Here is a 21,605-nt window from a genome sequence, read left to right as displayed (position 1 = left end):
CTCCTTCTTACTAGACCCTCTGACCCCTTTTATATCCGGAAGGTTGCTTGTGTCCTCCTTTTTTGAATACCGAACCAAAGTACTTGTTCAATTGGTCTGCCATTTCCTTGTTCCCAGTTATGACTTCCCCTGATTCTGACTGCAGGGGACCTACGTTTGTCTTTACTAACCTTTTTCTCTTTACATATCTATAGAAGCTTTTGCAGTCCATTTTAATGTTCCCTGCAAGCTTCCTCTCGTATTCTATTTTCCCTGCCCTAATCAAACCCTTTGTCCTCCTCTGCTGAGTTCTAAATTTCTCCCAGTCCCCGGGTTCGCTGCTATTTCTGGCCAATTTATATGAAACTTCCTTGGCTTTAATACTATCCCTGATTTCCCTTGATAGACACGGTTGAGCCACCTTCCCTTTTTTATTTTTACGCTTAACAGGGATGTACAATTGTTGTAGTTCATCCATGTGGTCTCTAAATGTCTGCCATTGCACATCCACTGTCAACTCCTTAAGTATCATTCGCCAATCTATCCTAGCCAATTCACGCCTCATACCTTCAAAGTTACCCTTCATTAAAGTTCTGTACCATGGGCTCTGAATTAACTGTTTCATTCTCCATCCTAATGTAGAATTCCACCATATTATGGTCACTCTTCCCCAAGGGGCCTCGCACAACGAGATTGCTAATTAATCCTCTCTCATTACACAACACCCAGTCTAAGATGGCCTCCCCCCTAGTTGGTTCCTCGACATATCGGTCTAGAAAACCATGCCTTATGCACTCCAGGAAATGCTCCTCCACCGTATTGTTTCCATTTTGGTTAGCCCAATCTACATGCATATTAAAGTCACCCATGATAACTGCTGCACCTAATTTCCTGTTTGATGCCCTCCCCAACATCACTACTACTGTTTGGAGGTCTGTACACAACTCCCACTAGTGTTTTCTGCCCCTTGGTATTCCGTAGCTCCACCCATACCAATTCCATATCATCCAAGCTAATGTCTTTCCTTACAATTGCATTAATTTCCTCTTTAACCAGCAATGCCACCCCGCCTCCTTTTCCTTTCTGTCTATCCTTTCTAAATGTTGAATACCCTTGGATGTTGAGTTCCCAGCCTTCGTCACCCTGGAGCCATGTCTCCGTGATGCCAACCACATCGTATCTGTTAACTGCTATCTGCACAGTTAATTCGTCCACCTTATTCCGAATACTCCTCGCATTGAGGCACAGAGCCTTCAGGCTTACCTTTTTAACGCACTTAGACCTTTTAGAATTTTGCTGCAAAGTGGCCCTTTTTGTTTTTTGGCTTGGGTTTCTCTGCCCTCCACTTTTACTCATCTCCTTTCTGTCTTTTGCTTCTGTCTCCATTTTTTTTCCCTCTGTCTCCCTGCATTGGTTCCCATCACCCTGCCATATTAGTTTAACTCCTCCCCAACAGCACTAGCAAACACTCCTCCTAGGACATTGGTTCTGGTCCTGCCAAGGTGCAGACCGTCTGGTTTGTACTGGTCCCACCTCCCCCAGAACCGGTTCCAATGCCCCAGGAATTTGAATCCCTCCCTGCTGCACCACTGCTCAAGCCACGTATTCATCTGAGCTATCCTGCGATTCTTACTCTGACTAGCACGTGGCACTGGTAGCAATCCCGAGATTACTACTTTTGAGGTCATACGTTTTAATTTAGCTCCTTGCTCCTTAAATTCGTCTTGTAGGGCCTTATCCCGTTTTTTACCTATATCGTTGGTACCAATGTGCACCACGACAACTGGCTGTTCACCCTCTCTTTTCAGAATGTCCTGCACCCGCTCCGAGACATCCTTGACCCTTGCACCAGGGAGGCAACATACCATCCTGGAGTCTTGGTTGCGGCCGCAGAAATGCCTATCTATTCCCCTTACAATTGAATCCCCCATCACTATCGCTCTCCCACTCTTTTTCCTGCCCTCCTGTGCAGCAGAGCCAGCCACGGTGCCATGGACTTGGCTGCTGCTGCTCCCCCCTGATGAGTCATCCCCCCCAACAGTACTCAAAGCGGTGTATCTGTTTTTCAGGGAGATGACCGCAGGGGATCCCTGCACTACCTTCCTTGTACTGCTCTTCCTGTTGGTCTTCCAGTCCCTATCTGGCTGTGGACCCTTTACCTGCGGTAAGACCAACTCACTAAATGTGCTATTCGTGGATGCTCCAGAGTGAATCCACCTTCAGCCCCAATTCCACAACGCGGTCCGTCAGGAGCTGGATACACTTCCCACACACATAGTCGTCAGGGACACCGGAGGCGTCCCTGATTTCCCACATGGTACAGGAGGAGCATAACACGCGTCCGAGCTCTCCTGCCATGACTTGACCCTTAGATTAACTTAAATTGGCAACAACAGTGCTACAAGTTACTCACTGATATAGAAGAGAAAAAAGAAAAACTACTTACCAGTCACCAGCCAATCACTTACCCCCTTGGCTGTGACGTCACCTTTCTATTTCTTTCTACCTTTTGCCTTCTCCTTGTAGCTGCACAAGCACGCCTTTTGTCGGCCTCTCTGACTCTCGACTCAGTGACGCAACTCACGACTTCGCTGCCTTTTGTAGGCCTCTCTGACTCACGGACTCCCGACCCTTCCGCCAATGGGAACACTTTCTCTCTATCTATTCTGTCCAGACCCCTCATGACTTTGAATACCTCTCTGCTCCAAAAAAATCCCAGATTCTCCAGTCTATCCACGTAGATGAAGTCCCTCATCCCTGGAATCATTATCGTAAATCTTTTCTGTACCCTCTCTAAGGCCTTCACATCCTTCCTCAAGTGCGGTGCCCAGAATTGGACACAATACTCCACTTGTGGCTGAACCAGTGTGTTATACAGGTTCATCCTAACTTCCTTGCTTTTGTGCACTACGCCTTTATTTATGAAGCCCAGGATCCCGTATGATTTTTTAACTGCTTTCTCGACCTGCCCTGCCACCTTCAACGATTTGTGCACATATACCCCCAGGTCTCTCTGTACATGCACCTCCCTTTAGGATTGTACTCTTTAGTTTATATTGACTCTCCTTGTTCTTCCTACCAAAATGTATCACTTTGCACTTTTCTGCGTTAAATTTCATCTGCCATATGTCCGCCCATTCCACCAGCCTATGCCCTCTTAAAGTCTATCCCTATCCTCCTCACTGTTCACTATACTTCCAAGTTTTGTGCCATCTGCAGATTTTGAAATTGTGGCTCTGTACACTCAAGTCTAAATCATTAATATATATCAAGAAAAGCAGTGGTCTTTGTACCGAACTCTGGGCAACACCACTGTATACCTTCCTTCAGTCTGAAATACAGCTACGCACCATTACTCTCAGTTTCCTGTCACTTAGCCGATTTTGTATCCATGCTCCCACTATCCTTTTTATTCCACGGGCTTTAGCTTTGCTGGCAAGCCTATTATGTGGCATTTTGTCGAACGCCTTTTGGAAATCCATATACACCACGTCAACCGCATTGCCCTCATCAACCCTCTGTTACCTCATCCAAAAACTCAATCAAGTTAGTTAAAGATGATTTGCCATTAACAAATCCGTGCTGGCTTTCCTTAATTAATCCACACTTGTCCAAGTGACTGTTAATTTTGTTCCTGATTATCGTTTAAAACCTTCCTACTACTGAAGTTAAGCTGACTGGCCTGTAGTTGCTGGGTTTATCCCTACACCCTTTTTTGAACCAGGGTGCAACATTTTCAACTCTCCAGTCCTCTGGCTCCACCCCGTATCCAAGGAGGATTGGAAGATTATGGCCAGTACCTCTGCAATTTCCTCCTTAACCTCCCTCAGGATCCTAGGATGCATCCCATCCATTCCTGGTGACTTATAACTATAAGTACAGACAATACTACTGTCACCTACTACTTTTAGTACTGTGGGGTGAAATCCATCAGGTCCTGGAGATTTGTCTCGCTTTACACTCATTATTTCCTCCCCTTGATATCTTTGTATCTCTGGTATTTGATGCTCATCCTCAACAGTGAAGACTAATACAATGGGTTGATAAAGAGAAGGCACAGATTTAAGGTGATTGGCAAGTGAACCAGAGGCAACACGAGGATAAACTTGTTTATGCAACGAGTGGTTAGGATCGGAAATGCACTGTCTGATAGGATGGTGGATACAGATTCAATAGTAACCTTCAAAAGGGAATTAGATAAATACTTGGAGAAAAAATTGCAGGGAGATGGGGAAAGAGCGGGACGAACTAGATTGCTCTTCGAAAGAGCCGGCGCAGACTCGATGGGCTGAATGACCGCCTCCTGTGCTGTACAATTCTAAGAAAAGTTAGTATTTTGCAAGTCTGCCATTTCCTGCTTTCCAATTACGATATCATCTGCGCCTGTTCTTAAGGGGCCGACATTACTCTTAGCCACCCTCTTTCATTTAATATACTTGTAAAATCCTTTCAGTGCTGTCCTTGACATCTCCCGTATTGTCTCGTATTCCCTTGCTGCTGCTCTCGCCACTTTCTTTGTAACCCTTTGCTGCTCTTTATATCTCTCCCAGTCTGCGGGACCTCTCCTGTTCTTTGCTGCTGTGCAAGCCCTTACTTTTAGTTGTACACTATGGCTTGTTGACCACGGGTTATTTTATTACACAATTAGGTCTCTTGCCCTTTAGGGATATGTACAGGTCTTGTATTCTACCAAATACTTCTTTGAACACTTCGCATTGTCCATCCGTAGTTTTATCCGATAATAGTTCTGCCCAGTCTCTTGTCGTCATCCCTCCAAAGTCAGTCTGACCTAAATCTAAAGCCTAGGTTTGTGACTCAGCCTCCTCCCTCTCAAACCTAGTATCGAATTCTATCGTATTGTGCTCACTGTTATAGTTAGGGTTTCCCTTCCAGTTAAGACTAATTCAGGCTCATTACTCATCGCTAGTGTATAATGGCCTGTTCTCTTGTTGGTCCAAGAACATATCGTTCCAGAAAATGGTCTCCAATGTGATTATTTCCCCCGTCATTCCCCATCGACTGCCTGCTTTGTTATCTTTAAAAAAAAATGTATGTGTTCCAGGATGCTGCCGACGCCAGTAAGGCCAGCACTTACTGCCCATCCGTCTACATCAGCCTGCGATCAGAATTCTGTGCCTGTGAGGAGGGAGCGAGAGAACAAGACTGAATCTCCACTGTTGCTTGAACCAGAAGTCACGCTGGATTTTCTGCTGTCAGTGGGCCACAGCCCCCAGTGCAGCAAGATTTGCTCCAGCACTGGTCTGTGTGGTGAGCCGAGTGTCTGGTTGGCCCACAGCCACAATGGAATGTAGCTGGTGCTGCCGGAGCCGGTTTTTAATCTGCCGTGGGAGCAGGCACACAGTGTCTTGATGGAGTTTCACGCTCCCCAGTAAAGCTGCCCCATTCACGCTAGTGCACCGTTAGTGTGTAGTGCCGGGGGGGGGGGAAAAGAGAGGGAATGGGGTGCGTGGGCGATAGTGGAATAGAGAGGTTCCAAAGGGCTCGATGGACGACTTTCACCATCTGGCTATCTAACAGAACCCCACTGCCTGAGAGAATTCATTCCGCCACCCCCATCGGCAGCAGTAAACCTTTCTTACTGAGCTTTACACTACAAATATAGAACTGTGATAGATTTTTTTGTTCTCTTGTATGACTACTAAATAGAATTTACCACAAGTAATTAGCATCATCTTGCCTACCAGAACGCGTCCTCAGCCCAGCAGGAATCACTCACTCTTCCAGAGTGCAAGATTAATGCTCTGCTCACAAACACAGGGTCCAAATGACAATAAAATGTATTCCCACAGTCTGTCGTGATCTTTACTGCCCCCGTGAGGCAAACAGTGACCGTGGCAGGGCAGGGCTGGGGGCAGCCAATGGCAAGATGGGAGATAGGCGGTGAGCAGAGGTAATCTCACTCAGATTATAGGCAGCCCGTATATAAAGTGGAGACTCTGGTATGATTGGGTTTTCTTCCTCTGAGACTGGGGTTAAAGTACTTAAATCATCAGAGGCAGTCCCTCGAAGCAAGGATGACTTGCTTCCATGGCAAAAAGGGCTGAGTTCACAGGTGTTTCAATGTTCCAGATCCCGAACTAATATTCCACATCCCGAACTACATCTTGAAGAGTGGAAGATGCCTGTGTGTGGATTTTTTTAACGTGTGGTGGCCGCTGCACACCAGCCACCACACGGGCTTGACAGAGCTAGGTCTTTATCCAGTGGCAAGGATTAACCAAGACGACTGGAGACCAAGCTCTGCTGCACGGACCTAGTGCGCACACATATCGCAGTGTGGGCTGACCCATGCTGCCCCTGGGCCCTCGCCTCTTCTGAGCCCCAAACTCACGCCCCTCCTGGGCCCCGGTCACCTCCATCTACAAACTCTTGCCGCACCTTCTGTACCCGCCCGCACTGCAATCAGCGACCTGACTCCTTAGATCATAGCAGTGTAGGTGGCATTTGACCCGACACAGCGTCTCTGACTTCCTATACTGTATCTGACCTGAGAATGCCTGGTCCTGATGACGGGGAAAAGGTCTGTGTCAAACCTTAGTGAGATCTAAGTTGGAATTGTGCGCGCTGTTTTGGGACCCACACTATGGGAAGGATATTGAGGCAATAAAGTGAGTGTAGCATAGATTCACTGCGATGCTGCCTGGTATAATGGAATACAAATGCAAATACAAGGAAAGACAGGAAAAATTGGGGCTGTTTTAGGATTATAGATAGATAGATTTGCATTTATATAGCGCCTTTTACGACCACTGGACGTCCCAAAGTGCTTTACAGCCAATGATGTACTTTTGAAGTGTAGTGCCTATGATGATGACAGAGAGCAGGAGAAACTTATTACAGAGGGTTGAGGGACTGTGGAATGCACTACTGGAGTTAATGACTGATGCAGAGACCAAACCAACATTCAGAAAAAGACATTTTCCTCTCGACGTGACTTTCCTTTCCCTTCCCATACAATGGTATCAAAGACAATTGCATCCAATTCTGGGCACCACATTTTGGGAAGAATGTCAAGGAGGATGAAGGAGATTCATTTCATACAATCATAGATTGGTACCAGGGATGAGGTTATGTGGAGAGACTGGAGAAGCTGGGATTGTTCCCCTTAGAGCAGAGAAGATTAAGGGGAGATTTAATAGAGATGCTCACAATTATGAACGGTTTTGATAAGAGTAAATAAGGTGAAACGGTTTCCTGTAGCAGAATGGTCAGTAACCAAAGGACACAGATTTGAGGCAATTGGCAAAAGAACCAGAGGTTATGATAATCTGGAAAGTACTGCCTAAAATGGTGGTGGAAGCAGATTCAATAGTAACTTTCAAAAGGGAATTAGATATATACTTGAAGAAGAAATATTAGGAGGGCTCTGGGGAAAGAGCAGGGAAGTGGGACTAATTGGGAAGCTCGTTCCGAGAGTCGGCACAGGTAGGATGGGCGAAATGGCCTCCTGCTGTGCTGCAAGATTCTATGATTCTACAAATAAAACAGTGGAGACAACTCACAGATATATCTGGGCACAAGAAAATTGCCTTTCTCAACATTCACTTCCTTCACTAGCATGATGACACTACACGCCTTTACGAGAATATTTAGTCAAATGCAAATAGCGCTGGGCTATAATCAGCAACAAAAACCCACAAATTAAGTCTAATCTGCTTTCCTTCTCTCCTGTTAGAGCTACAATATCCTTTACGCTGCTGTTTGTGAGAGTACATCGAGATCTCCATCATCTTTTTCAATGTGCAGTGTGCTCACTACCGGTCCCCTTGGCCTTTTATAATTTACAGAGCAGCCGGTTCCTCGATGATAATATCAGCTCTCAGAATGTAATGACAGCACAGACACAAATTTGTAAGCGGGTTAATGAACCTGCGCAACAGATGGGATTGCTGGGTGGAGGAAGCTGTGTTCCCAAGCCCATTCAGACCAACTGCTTTCACATGATCATGATGCAGGCAGCCCAGCAGGAGTACTCATTCCAATCTCGCACACACTGAGGCGTTCAGGACACTCACCCATGTACAGCACTAAGTTTAATTGTCTAGTGCTGCGCTGCAGATGAAAACCAATGTTTGTTTGATGTTGGAACCCAGTTTAAAGCTGCTGGAATGTTGTAAAAAGAATACAACTGCGTGTCTAATGGCCCCCACCTTGTCTGCTCTACATGACTCCAGTTCTGCCCGATGTGGTTGACTCTTAATGCACTCAGGGCTGCCAGGGATGGACAATAAGTGCTGGCTTTGTCAGTGTTGTCCATCTCCCAAAGACACATTATGGCATTTCTAACTCGCTGCTTTCAAACAAGTAGTGGAAATGTATGGAGCATTGCATACAAGGCCCAACTATAAAACAAAGCAAATGATGAGTTACTGTACAGGAGTGTTCGAACCCAACAAAAGAGGGTGTTTTGTGGTCTGGACACGTCTGTTATAATCCACTAGAGGCGTCTATGTCTCAAGCTGCTTCTTGACACAAAGGATAGTGGAAATCGGGAACGCTCTCCCGCAAAAAGCTGTTGAGGCTGGGGATCAATTGGAGCTTTCAAAACTAAGATTGAGTTCAGCAAGGGTATCAAGGGTTACAAAAACACAATACAGGTAGATGCAGTTAAGACAGAAATCAGCCATGATCTAACTGAATGGTAAAACAGGCTTGAGGGGATAAATGGCCTCCTCCTGCTCCTAAGCTATGAAAGAGCACTCTTGTTTACCACTCACTCCCCCTGTCCCAACTTCCAAAAACACACCACCAAACTAAAGGTTTAAGTTATACATACGTGGTTGATAAACTACATATCACGAGACTCCCAAAGCAAGTGCTCTACTCGGAACTCCTTCACGGCAAACGAGCCAAAGGTGGGCAGAGGAAACGTTACAAGGACATCCTCAAAGCCTCCCTGATAAAGTGCAACATCCTCTGGGAGTCCATGGCCAAAGACCTTGTAACGTTTCCTAAGTGGAGGAAGTGAATCCGGGAGGGCGTTGAGCTCCTCGAGTCTCATCGCCGAGAGCGTGCAGAAATCAAGCGCAGGCAGTGGAAAGAGCGTGTGGCAAACCAGTCCCACCCACCCCTTCCCTCAACAACTATCTGTCCCCCCTGTGACAGGGACTGTGGTTCTCGTATTGGACTGTTCAGCCACCTAAGGACTCATTTTAAGAGTGGAAGCAAGTCTTCCTCGATTCCGAGGGACTGCCTATGATGATAATGATGTACGTAATACAATAAGTTGTGTTTTGGAGTGTGTTACAGGCTGTGCTTAAGCCATCAATCAAATTCTTTACATCTTTTTTTATTCTGCAGTGATTGCACAGATCAATGCTCCTTCATCTAGAGCTACTTGTAGACAAAGAATTCATAAAACACACTGCAGCTAAAGTTCGTGCTGGAAAGTGAGGGTGCAAGTTTTACACAGATCTAAAATCCTTGTTATTTTTGAACCGTTAGCTATATCAATGTATCAGTAGTCCAGTTCGCGCACTGAATGTGACCTTTACCTGAAATGACTGCAATTCTGGATGACCCGTGCTCTTCCTGTGCAATCCGTTCAGCCTCCTCCATTAAAAGCATTCCGAAACCCTGGAAAACACGGAAAATCAACAAGGCTGAGGAACAAAGGCAGCAACTCTAGATATGCAAGAGCTGTGTGCGCAAAATCAAAGCCCATGGTATTGGGGGTAATGTACTGGCGTGGATAGAGAACTGGTTGGCAGATAGGAAGCAGAGAGTGGGGATAAACGGGTCCTTTTCAGAATGGCAGGCAGTGACTAGTAGAGTGCCGCAGGGTTCAGTGCTGGGACCCCAGCTATTTACAATATACATCAATGATTTGGATGAAGGAATTGAGTACAATATCTCCAAGTTTGCAGATGACACTAAACTGGGTGGCGGTGTGAGCTGTGAGGAGGATGTTAAGAGTTTGCAGGGTGACTTGGACAGGTTTAGGTGAGTGGGCAAATGCATAGCAGATGCAGTATAATGTGGATAAATATGAAGTTATCCACTTTGGGGTAAAAACATGAAGGCAGAATATTATCTGAATGGCGGCAGATTAGGAAAAGGGGAGGTGCAACAAGACCTGGGTGTCATGGTTCATCAGTCATTGAAAGTTGGCATGCAGGTACATCAGGCGATGAAGGCGGCAAATGGTATGTTGGCCTTTATAGCTAGGGGATTTGAGGATCGGAGCAGGGAGGTCTTACTGCAGTTGCACAGGGCCTTGGTGAGGCCTCACTTGGAATATTGTGTTCAGTTTTGGTCTCCTAATCTGAGGAAGGACGTTCTTGCTATTGAGTGAGTGCAGTGAAGGTTCACCAGACTGATTCCCAGGATGGCTGGACTGACATAAGGGGAGACACTGGATCGACTGGGCCTTTATTCGCTGGAGTTTAGAAGGATGAGAGGGGATTTTATAGAAACATATAAAATTCTGATGGGACTGGACAGGTTAGATGCAGGAAGAATGTTCCCGATGTTGGGAAAGTCCAGAACCAGGGGACACAATCTAAGGATAAGGGGTAAGCCATTTAGAACCGAGATGAGTTGTTAACCTGTGGAATTTCTTACCGCAGAGAGTTGTTGATGCCAGTTCTTTGGATATATTCAAGAGGGAGTTAGATATGGCCCTTATGGCTAAAGGGATCAAGGGGTATGGAGAGAAAGCAGGAAAGGGGTACTGAGGTGAATGTTCAGCCATGATCTTATTGAATGGTGGTGCAGGCTCGAAGGGCCGAATGGCCTGCTCCTGCACCTATTTTCTATGTTTCTATGTTTGTATGAACTAGGAGAGCTTGGAATCATAGAATCTTACAGCACATCGCACCCGTGCCAACTCTCCGAAGGAAATATCCACTTCGTCCCAGTTCTTTAGTCCTTTCCCAATATCCTTTTATATTTTTGTTTTACAAACATTTATCCACTCCCTTTTAAAAAGCTACTCTGGATTCTACTTCCCCCACTGTTTCTGGCCGGACATGCCATGGCTGCACAAACATAGTGCATCTCTCATGGCATCTGCTCATACTAAATCAGCAGATCCCTCACTTCCAACGACAGGTTGTTTTAAATACAAGATGTATTTTAGTTAGGATAAAGGACTCTTCAGAATGCAACATCCAACACCAAATCATTGCCATTTTAATCCTTCAGTGCAACTCAAGTCAGTTTCTTTACTCACCAGCTCTTTCATTACAATCTATAACTTGCATTTGTAGAGCGTCGTTAATCTAAATAAAGATCCCAAGGCGCTTTACAAATGGCAGTGGACAGTGAAACCGATGCAATTGGAGTACTTTTGAAGTACAGTTACTGTTGTAATATGGGAAATGTGGCAGCCTGTGCACAAACTGTCTGCCACATGTCCCACATTACAACAGCAACTGCACTTCAAATGTACCTGACTGGTGCAAAGTGTTTTGGGACCTCTGGAGGTTGTGAAAGATCGCTATATAATTGCAAGAGATGGCGAGGTAGGCAAGTTACTTAACAGGATATAGAAAGAAGATCCATAACAATACTTTTACAAAGCAGCAGGATTAGATGGAACATCCTCAGGGCTGTGAAAAGCAGGTGTAGAACCGGTGCCAGGGAGTATTTTTCTAGAGAGAGTGTTATCAACAGCTGGAACTGGTCATCAGGAAGGGTGGGTAAGGCCAGGACACTGGACTATTTAATAAACTGTTAGATGATGTAATGGGAGACGGAAGGGATGAAGTCAAATGAACTGATGTGATTGTGTGCGCACCTCTGACCCCAGTGGAGGAGGGAACAATGGAATACAGGAACAGCAGTGGTGCAGTCAGGGAATGTGCCAACGTCCTTGCAACAGGGCAACTATCGGAGACTCATCCCAATCTTAATTTCAAGCCACTGAAATCCACATTACAGGCTCCAATATATTTGAATGCAACACATATAGAACACACCATCTCCCACAGTGTAACCTGATACAAGGGTTAAGAGTAATGCGAGAATCTTACTTGATTATTTTATTCACATCTTTACAAAAATTAAGTGAATGGATCGCTTTATCTAAAACATCTTGTATTTATATAGCGCCTTTAACATAGTGAAACATTCCAAGGCGCTTCACAGGAATGTTGAGACAAAAGATTTGACACCGAGCCGCATAGGGAGATATTGGGCCTAAAATTGCGGTCGGAGGCTTCCTTCGTACGAATGCCTCCGACCCGGAAAAAAATCTACGAATCTGCCTGTTGGTCCCGGAGAAACGTAGGATCCTGGTCGGAGGCCTAGATTCGCTGCGCATCGCATGGAAAGATGTCTTTACATGTTAGGTGGTCCAGGCTCACGTGACTATCACTGTGCAGTATTCTCATTGATAATAGTGGGAACTCCGTTTGTGTGAGTTACCATTACCATCAATGAGAAAAACCCCTAAAACACCCAAACAGCATAATAAATAAATGAAACACCTCATATTTAAAATTAATTGAAACGAAAGTTAATTAAATGTTTGAGAAAAAATGTATATATTGTGAATTTTTTTTATGGGTTTTTAATACGGTTTAAATAAAACTTCTTAATGGACAAGGTTTTTAAACATAAAAATGTGTTTTTAAATTTAATTTTTATGTTTTAAAACTCTTACGCTGGTAAAAGTAGTCTATGCACCTGCTTTCACCAGGCGTAAGAGTTTGAAGGACATTCACTGGGCACAAGTTGGGCAAATAGCCCAATCCCGGCCGTGCGAATGTCCTTCCTTGCATTTATATAGCGATCTTGACACGTCGGAAAAGCCGGTTTTCAGCGCATGCACATTGCGAGGCCTTGTCAGGTCCTTGTGCACTCCGTACAGACCCGGAGGCCAGAATTTCAGCACCATTAGGGCAGGTGACCAAAAGCTTGGTCAAAGAGGTAGGTTTTAAGGAGCGTCTTAAAGGAGGAAAGAGAGGTAGAGAGGCGGAGAGGTTTAGGCAGGGAGTTCCAGAGCTTAGGGCCTCGGCAACAGAATGGTTGAGCGATTATAATCAGGGATGCTCAAGAGGGCAGAATTAGAGGAGCGCAGACATCTCAGGGGTGGTTGTGGGGCTGAAGGAGATCACAGAGATAGAGAGGGGCAAGGCCAGAGAGGGATCGCTATAAACCAGTTGAGTGAAAGTATTTTCCTTTATAAACACAGGAAGGGTCTTCTCACCGAGTGATCACTGGCTCATTTATTTTTTGTTAAATGTTACACAGCAGTAAATATCCCAATGAGGTCAGTGAGTTAAATGGAAAAGATTCACAACTGTGCAATTCTGACTGGACTTGTTAAGCCCCATGTACAGCTGCCTTACATTAGCTGATTATTTCTTATATTCAGAAACAGACGGAGGAAGAAAGCTGGATAATATAGCGAGCACACGAAGGGTGGGCAACGGACAGATAATAGGTTTGAATTTTCAGGAATCAGTCAGCAATACAAAGGAGCTGACCTCGTGTCCTGTCTCCCCTACCAACTAACAATTCCACATCAGTGAGAGAAATGTAACAAAAAGGTTTGAGACAGTTTGAAAACTCATTTAAGCACAAGAAGCTTGTTAATTTTTCCAGAGTGAGATATATAAAAACATGCTACCTTTCTGAATCTGAATGAATGAGGCGTGGTCGGTCCACTTTGTGCTCTGTCTGCCCATTCATTTTCCGAAAATATCAATGCCACTGTCTGGCTTTAAGAACTGGGCGGTAACTCGGTTAGTTGCTGTACTTTAACCTTGTGTGAAAAGGGTTTGCGAAGCAGGTCAGAGCTAGGGGGCTGATGGAAGTATTTCATCAGGGCTCCAAAGGCATGAGATTCAAACTCGTGGGGAGATTAGAACTAGGGGTCATAAGATAGTCACTAATAAATCCAATAAAAATTCAGGAGAAACCTCTTTATCCAGAGTGGTGAGAATGTGGAACTCACTACCACAGGGAGTAGTTAAGTTGAATAGCCTTTAAGGGGAAGCTGCATAAATACATGGGGAAGAAAGCAATAGAAGGATATGCTAATAGGAAGAGATGAAGTAGGGTGAAGCACAGACCAGTTGGGCCGAATGGCCTCTTTCTGTGCTGTAAAGTTGAAGTAACTTCAGGACGATGACACTTGTACAAGGTGCAAAGCTGTCTGTATTACAGATAGGGGATTTTCAGTGCACCCGAGCATCATGGTAAATGGGGCCCTCCATTGGCCTGCGATCGATCCTCAGGTGGGAAAGTTGGTTGACCATTTCACTGTCTCAGTAAAATACCCAGCATTCAGCTGACGGTCAACAAACGGAGGTTAAAATGAATAACCAAATTCTGCAACAGCATTATGGAATGATACCTCTATCGGCACACAGTCCTGTGGAATTAAATTGGTATCATTCTTGATCCTTACCTGATGCTGGAACTTGGACGGATCCCGTGCGCTAACAGGCACCACACTGCCATATACATGAAGCTCTCGCACGATAGAGACTCCTCCCTTTAACTCCGCTCTGAAGGTTTCCTCGGAGCATTTCCGCAGGCGGAGTAATCCAATTAGAATGTCCTGCTCGGGATCCTCATAGGACAAGAACGTTTCCCAGCCACCATTCGCCACATAGTCTCTCCTCACCAGTTCCACCTGAGAGAAATTAACCACATTCAGACCCTCCCATTACTGGGGCAAGTTATTAAATTAACCACATTCAGACCCTCCCATTACTGGGGCAAGTTATTAAATTAATCACATTCAGACCCTCCCATTACTGGGGCAAGTTATTAAATTAACCACATTCAGACCCTCCCTTTACTGGGGCAAGTTATTAAATTAATCACATTCAGACCCTCCCATTACTGGGGCAAGTTATTAAATTAACCACATTCAGACCCTCCCATTACTGGGGCAAGTTATTAAATTAACCACATTCAGACCCTTCCATTACGGGGAAAGGCTGTTAAATTATGTTGAGGAGAATTGTGTGTCTAATATGACATGAAATGTCAGTGCCGACAAACAGAACATAGAATCATCAACACAAAAACAGGCCGTGTGGCCTAACCAGTCCGTGTTGGTGTTTTTCCTCCATTGCAGCAGTAGTCCTGTGGCTGCTTTGTTCCATATTCCTTTATTCTCCTTTCCTTCAACCACCTATCTAACCCATTCTTAAATGTTGACATGGTCTCTGCTTCAATCAACTCCAGCAGTGCATTTCACAGCCTCACAACTTGTCTGTGTAATAAGTTCTTCCAGCTAGTCCTATATCTTGTATTGAATCTTTTCTCGCTGTCCACTCAATCTAGACCCTCGATCACTAGAAACAGTCTGCCCCATCCCTTCTTAATTTCAAACCCCTCTGTCAAATCATCCTTCAATCTCCTATGTCCTAAAACAGCCCTCATTTTCCAAATCTTTCCTTCTATCTGTATTTCCTCATAGCAGGCAGCATCCCAGTGAATCAATGAGGGGAGGGGGGAAAGGAAAGAGAGAAAGAGAGAGAGAAAGGGGAAGCAGGAGGGGAGGGAGGGAACTCTGAGGACGGATCACATTCTTCCACCTTTTTACACTCTCAGCCAATTTCTCAGAAAGCTTGGTGCATGTCTTACATAGAAACATAGAAAATAGGTGCAGGAGTAGGCCATTCGGCCCTTCGAGCCTGCACTGCCATTCAATGAGTTCATGGCTGAACATGCAACTTCAGTACCCCCTTCCTGCTTTCTCGCCATACCCCTTGATCCCCCTAGTAGTAAGGACTATATCTAACTCCTTTTTGAATATATTTAGTGAATTGGCCTCAACAACTTTCTGTGGTAGAGAATTCCACAGGTTCACCACAGGTTTACAAGGGACATCGTTGAACTGTATGAAATCCTGAAGTCACGACACTGTCATTATTCACTTAATACGCAATAAATCCGTTAACAATCCGTGACCTAAGTCAGTCAGAACTTGGGCTGGGTGGCTCCAGTTACACATTCCAGAGAAAATTGCCTATCAGGGATGAGTACTGAGAATGCTTAAGAGGCAGTCACCGATCCTTCTGCATCTGAAAATCTACCCGTTACATTGATAGCAGATATTGTTAACCTAAATTGGCCTGAATAGTTCAGATAAGCAAACGTTTGCACCGTGAACTGCCAGAGTCAATTATTGTCCGTTTAACCAGTTCAGCTTTCTTCAGTGACAAACATTTGAGTCTTGTTTATTCTTATCCTCCAAGGGGACCAATCAGCAATCAGGTCATGTGATAATGGAGAGTCAATCAGAGACAATGCGGCCATTTTGGTAGTACAAATAACTGCGTCCTTTTACAATTGTGCCCCTTTGCTTTGGACACCCCTCACCAGAGGGAATAGTGCCTCTATATCCACCCTAGTGAATCCTTTGTCATTTTAAAGCCCTTGATTAGATCACCCCTTCAACCTTCTAACCTCAAGGGAATACAAGCCAAGTTTATGCAGGCTGTTTGAAGAATGGGTGGTGGGGGTGTTGGAAAAAGAACATGAGCTCGCCAATAAACAAGACTCAAATGTTTGTCACTGAAGAAAGCTGAACTGGTTAAACGGACAATAATTGACTCTGGCAGCTCACGGTGCAAACGTTTGCTTATCTGAACTATTCAGGCCAATTTAGGGTAACAATATCTGCTATCAATGTAACAGGTAGGTTTTCAGACACAGAAGGATCGGTGACTGCCTTTTAAGCATTCTCAGTACTCATCCCTATTAAGAGGCAATTTTCTTTTATTTTGTCTTCACACCTTATCTCCGAGCTGCAGCCCAACACACTTTAGCTCTCCAGAGAGCTGATAATCAAAGTTACTGAAGAAACAAAAGATGTGGAACAGTAGCTCAGCCAGTCCCCGAAGCACTTCGGTAAAAGAGTGCAAAGCTCCTTTATCACCCAAATTGCTTTCTGCCACTCAGGAAGCACAGATTATAATCTGATAACCCAAGAGTAATGACGGTGGTAAAAATGGAAATGGATGTGAGGGGATACCTGTAGAGAGGGAGCTGCCCATCAGTTTATTCTAACCTCTGGGAGTTGCTGCAAATAGGCAATGGTGAAGCTTCCTTCAACTTGAGAACTACTTCCCCCATTGCAGAATAAAGTTTATTCCTTTCACCGGTGTCACCCACCATTCCTGGAACCATGAACTAATGGCATTTGGCACAGACTTGCATTGAAGGGAACCAGACACTGTAGCCCTGCCTGCTGACAATACCGGCGATGAACGCAGTGCTGAATCTGCGAGGCCCTAGGTGTCAAGAGTTCCAACGTGTGGTGTTGCTCACACCTGGGCCCCTAATCTTCGACATAGAGAGGCGCTTGAACAGAGCTCCAGTGATTCTCACAGGAGATCCACGCAACTCCGGCCATTTCTGCAGACCTGCGGTGAGGATGTGGAACTCTCTGCCACATGGAGTGGTTGAAGCAGCAAGCACTGATGCATTTAAGGGGAGGCTTGATGCAAACATGAAGGAGAAGGGAATAGAGGTGGGAACAGGTAATTAGGGTGGGAGGAGGCACGTGTGGAGTGTAAACACCGGCATAGACCAGCTGTACTAAATGGCCTGTTTCTGTGCTGTAAATACAATGTAAATTTCGGGACTGATGTCAAGAAGCATCTTCACACACTGATTAATATCTGGAATGGGCTCTGGGTAGCACAAACTGTGGAATCATTTGAGCAGGTTACATGGAGGGAATGACTTTCGCCATTAAGCCCATGTAGTTCATCCTTCCCTATTCAAGAATGAACTAGATGGGCTTAATGGCCTTCCTCATCGTTACCACGCACTAAAAAAAGTATGTTTCAGAACCAAAAGGCCCACTTTCAAAGTCTAGAAGGTGTGAGGTTTGTAAACTGGAACAGCACCAGTCAGACTGCAGATTGCCCTGTAAAGGGCCACACGTACCTGATAGGGTCGGACTTTGTGATGAATTTCCTGGATCCCAACCTCCCTTGTTCGGACATCTCGACACTGAAAATAGCATAGAACAAAAGGTCAAATCTCCGAGGCTCATAGCACGGGAATATTTGAACACTCCTAATTAAGTGCTTCTCTCTCAGTCTGTGTCAAGACTCTCTCAAACACAGCGTTATTGGCTGGACAGGGCACTGCATCGTGTAACGGTTTAGACTGAGGCCGTACTATCTGGATTGCAAAGATTTCCAATAATTAAAGACTCAATCTTATTGGAGTTTTGTTGGTCACAGACTAACCCATTCAATTGATTGGCGGGAGATAATTTATTGGATCAATTCATTACATCACATACATTTTTATTCATTGTTACAAAATCCTTCAGACAGGATGAAATGATTAATTAAAAAATTCCTTTTGATGCTTTACCTCGGTTCCCCAATCTTTCATCCTGGCCAGGGCTAGTTCCCGCAGGTTCCCATGCTCCACTCCAGAGCTGACCAGTGGCATTGGGATATCTCTGCAAGGAAAATGGAAACTGTAAGAAATCATGAATCAAAAGAAATTGTGAATTATAAAATAAATGATTTTATGAAAGAAAGAATATGCCAGCTCAGCAAATAGGGCAAGCTAATGACACAGGAGAATTCCAGCCACATTAGATACAGAATTGCATGCCATGGTCATAACACAAAAACAGGCCTTGATAAGGGGTTTAGCAAGAAGCTGTAGGATATACCCGGTTCAAGTTCAAACCTCTGAGGTGGAACGCATGCTGGCTTCACCCTAACACCTCTGCCAGCTCGGGAGACGACCAAAGAGAAGAGACCACAGCCGCAGGCTGCAGGGATCAGAGACCACCGTTCTGCCTCAACGTCTGTCCTTCCCGTGCCCGGGCCGGTAAATTGGTCTCCTCTGTTACGGGTTGTATGTGTTACTATGTCTATCCTAATTACGTATTGTATCTGATTATATTTTAAACTGCCGCTCGTTGATAAAATGCTTCATAACACCCCAAGACCCTTTGGATAATGTGTGTGTGACCTGTGATCCTAATCTTACAAGACTGGACAAAATTCAGAATCTCGCCAAACAGGCCCAGCTCTCGCAACATGAGGAGACAGTCAAACACGTACTATGAGGAAACTCAGCGCCTTGAGTGTTGACTCGGCACCAAACTCAGATGGGATACAGCCAACAATTAAGAAAATAGCCCAATCTCTGGTTAATATATCTAGGAGCTTCTGTGTGGCTGCACTGGAGGACTGGTTCCTGTGATCATGATTTTGGCGAGAGGGAGAGAGAGGGGAATCAGAAATGTAAGCAGTTTATCTTCTGTGAGTGCAACACGCATCAGCAGAGAGGCTATACTGTCAGCTGTGGCTCAGTGGGTAGCACACTCGCCTCAGTCTGAAGGTTGTGGGTTCAAGTCCCATTCCAGGGACTTGAACACAAAAATCTAGGCTGACACTCCAGTCCAATGCTGAGGGAGTGCTGCATTGCTGAGGGAGTGCTGCATTGCTGGAGGTGCCGTCTTTCAGATGAGATGTTAAACCGAGGCCGCGTCTGCTCTCAGGTGGACGCAAATGATCCCCATGGCACTATTTCGAAGAAGAGCAGGGGAGTTATCCATGGTGTCTTGGCCAATATTTATCCCTCAATCAACATCACAAAAAAACCCAGATTATCTGATCATTATCACGTTGCTGTTTGTGGAAGCTTACTGTGCACAAATTGGCTGCTGCTTGTCCTACATTACAACAGTGATTACACTTCGAAAGTACTTAATTGGCTGTAAAGCACTTTGGGACGTCCTGAGCTATTGAAAGGCACTATAGAAATGAAAGTCTTTCTTATACCAAGGTTGGATATGGCGCAGAGAAGAGTCACACAGCTGTCCCCGGGTAATAGATAAATACCCAGGCTTGGTGAAATGTATCTCAGGTTGTTGAGGGAAGCAAAGGAGGAAATAGCAGAGGCCTTGACCATCATTTTACAATCCTCTCTGGCTACAGGTGTCATGCCGGAGGATTGCTAACGTTGTACCGTTGTTTAAAAAGGGAGTAAGGGATAGACCGAGTAATGACAGGCCATCCAGCCAAACCTCGGTGGTGGGCAACGTATTGGAAAAAGTACTGAAGGACAGTATTAATGGTCATTTAGAAAGGCAGAGATTAATCAAGGACAGTTAGCACGGATTTGTTAAGGGAAGGTCGCGTCTGACTAACTTGATTGGATTTTTTGAGGAGATAACAAGGAGGGTCGATGAGGGTAGTGCATTTGATGTAGTCTACATGGATTTTAGCAAGGTTTTTGATAAGGTCCCCCCACATGGCAGACTGGTCACGAAAGTAAAAGCCCATGGGATCCAAGGGAAAGTGCCAAGTTGGATCCAAAATTGGCTCAGAGCCAGGAAGCAAAGGGTAATGGTTGATGGGTGAGTTTGTGACTGGGAGGATGTTTGCATGTGGGGTTCCGCAGGGCTCAGTACTGGGTCCTTGCTTTTTGTGGTATAAATCAATGATCTAGACTTGAATATAGGGGGAATGATTAAGAAGTTTGCAGATGATACAAAAATTGGCTGTGTGGTTGATAGTGAGGAAGAAAGCTGTAAACTGCAGGAAGATGTCAATGGACTGGTCAGGTGGGCAGAACAGTGGCAAATGGAATTCAATCCGAAGAAGTATGAGGTAATGCATTTGGGGAGGGCTAACAGGCAAGGGAATATACAATAAATAGTAGTACGGAGAAGTGTAGAGGAACCTGGGAGTGCATGTTCACAGATCCCTTAAGGGAGCAGGACATGTAGATAAGGCAGTCAAGAAGGCTTACGGGATACATTCCTTTATTAGCTGAGGCATAGCAGAGCAGGGAGGTTATGCTAGAACTATATAAAACATTAGTCAGGCCACAGCTAGAATACTGCATACAGTTCGGGTAACCACATTACAGGAAAGATGTGATTGCACTAGAGAGGGTACAGAGGAGATTCACGAGCGGGTTGCCAGGACTAGAGAATTTTAGCTACAAGGAAATTTAATTGAGGTGTATAAAATTATGAGGGGCCTAGATAGAGTGGATAGGAAGGACCCATTTCCCTTAGTAGAGGGGTCAATAACCAGGGGGCATAGATTTAAAATAATTGGTAGAAGGATTAAAGGGGAGTCGAGGAGAAAGGTTTTTTTCACCCAGAGTTGTCTGCACATCACCTGACAAGGTGGCAGGGGCCGAAATCCGCACCACATTTTAAAAATACTTGGATGTACACTTAAAGTGTCGTAACCTGCAGGGCTACGGACCAAGAGCTGGAAACTGGGATTAGGCTGGATAGCTCTTTTTCAGCTGACGGGCCAGGATGGTCCGTATGCCTCCTTCTGTGCTGTAAACTTCTATGATTCTATGTGGATCGGTAATTATCGAGAAAAATGGAGCTGCTCTAGGGATCGCCATGGAGACCGGGACCAACCCCTCCATCCACAACTCTGGTTTAATGATTGGAGTTAAGACCCAAAATGGCAGCTCTCCCTGGATCTGCAAGCCCTTTCAGTGAAAATATATATTTAGGGGGTGGGGGCAGTAGTACTTCCAATAATTCACGAGGAAGGAAGGTCAGGAGGAAGCCGTGGTATTTTCCTTCTCCTTTTAATTAAAAAAAAATTAACTACACAACCAGAGTCCAAAATTGAGCAGCTCCAAGCACTGTCGTGCCCATCATGGGTCCAAGTCTCCACCTC

At 45.1% G+C, this 21,605-nt stretch overlaps 1 protein-coding gene across 3 annotated transcripts in view; it reads right to left on the bottom strand.

Annotated features, from left to right (window-relative positions):
* Window positions 1-21,605, bottom strand: part of elp3 (elongator acetyltransferase complex subunit 3) — a 210,368-nt gene that overhangs the window by 38,610 nt on the left and 150,153 nt on the right. For all 3 annotated transcript variants that reach the window (XM_070884784.1, XM_070884782.1, XM_070884783.1), the window contains exons 11-14: window positions 18,301-18,391; window positions 17,863-17,928; window positions 14,360-14,587; window positions 9,495-9,576 (exon numbers count right to left, since the gene is read on the bottom strand). In XM_070884784.1, the coding sequence (XP_070740885.1) occupies window positions 9,495-9,576; window positions 14,360-14,587; window positions 17,863-17,928; window positions 18,301-18,391 (467 nt within the window). The remainder of the gene's footprint in view (window positions 1-9,494; window positions 9,577-14,359; window positions 14,588-17,862; window positions 17,929-18,300; window positions 18,392-21,605) is intronic.

The sequence above is a fragment of the Pristiophorus japonicus genome, chromosome 7, assembly GCF_044704955.1.
Source record: "Pristiophorus japonicus isolate sPriJap1 chromosome 7, sPriJap1.hap1, whole genome shotgun sequence".
In the NCBI taxonomy this organism is placed as follows: Eukaryota; Metazoa; Chordata; class Chondrichthyes; family Pristiophoridae; genus Pristiophorus; species Pristiophorus japonicus.
Note: the sequence above shows the minus strand (reverse complement) of the source record. Positions and strands in the feature narration are given on the sequence as shown.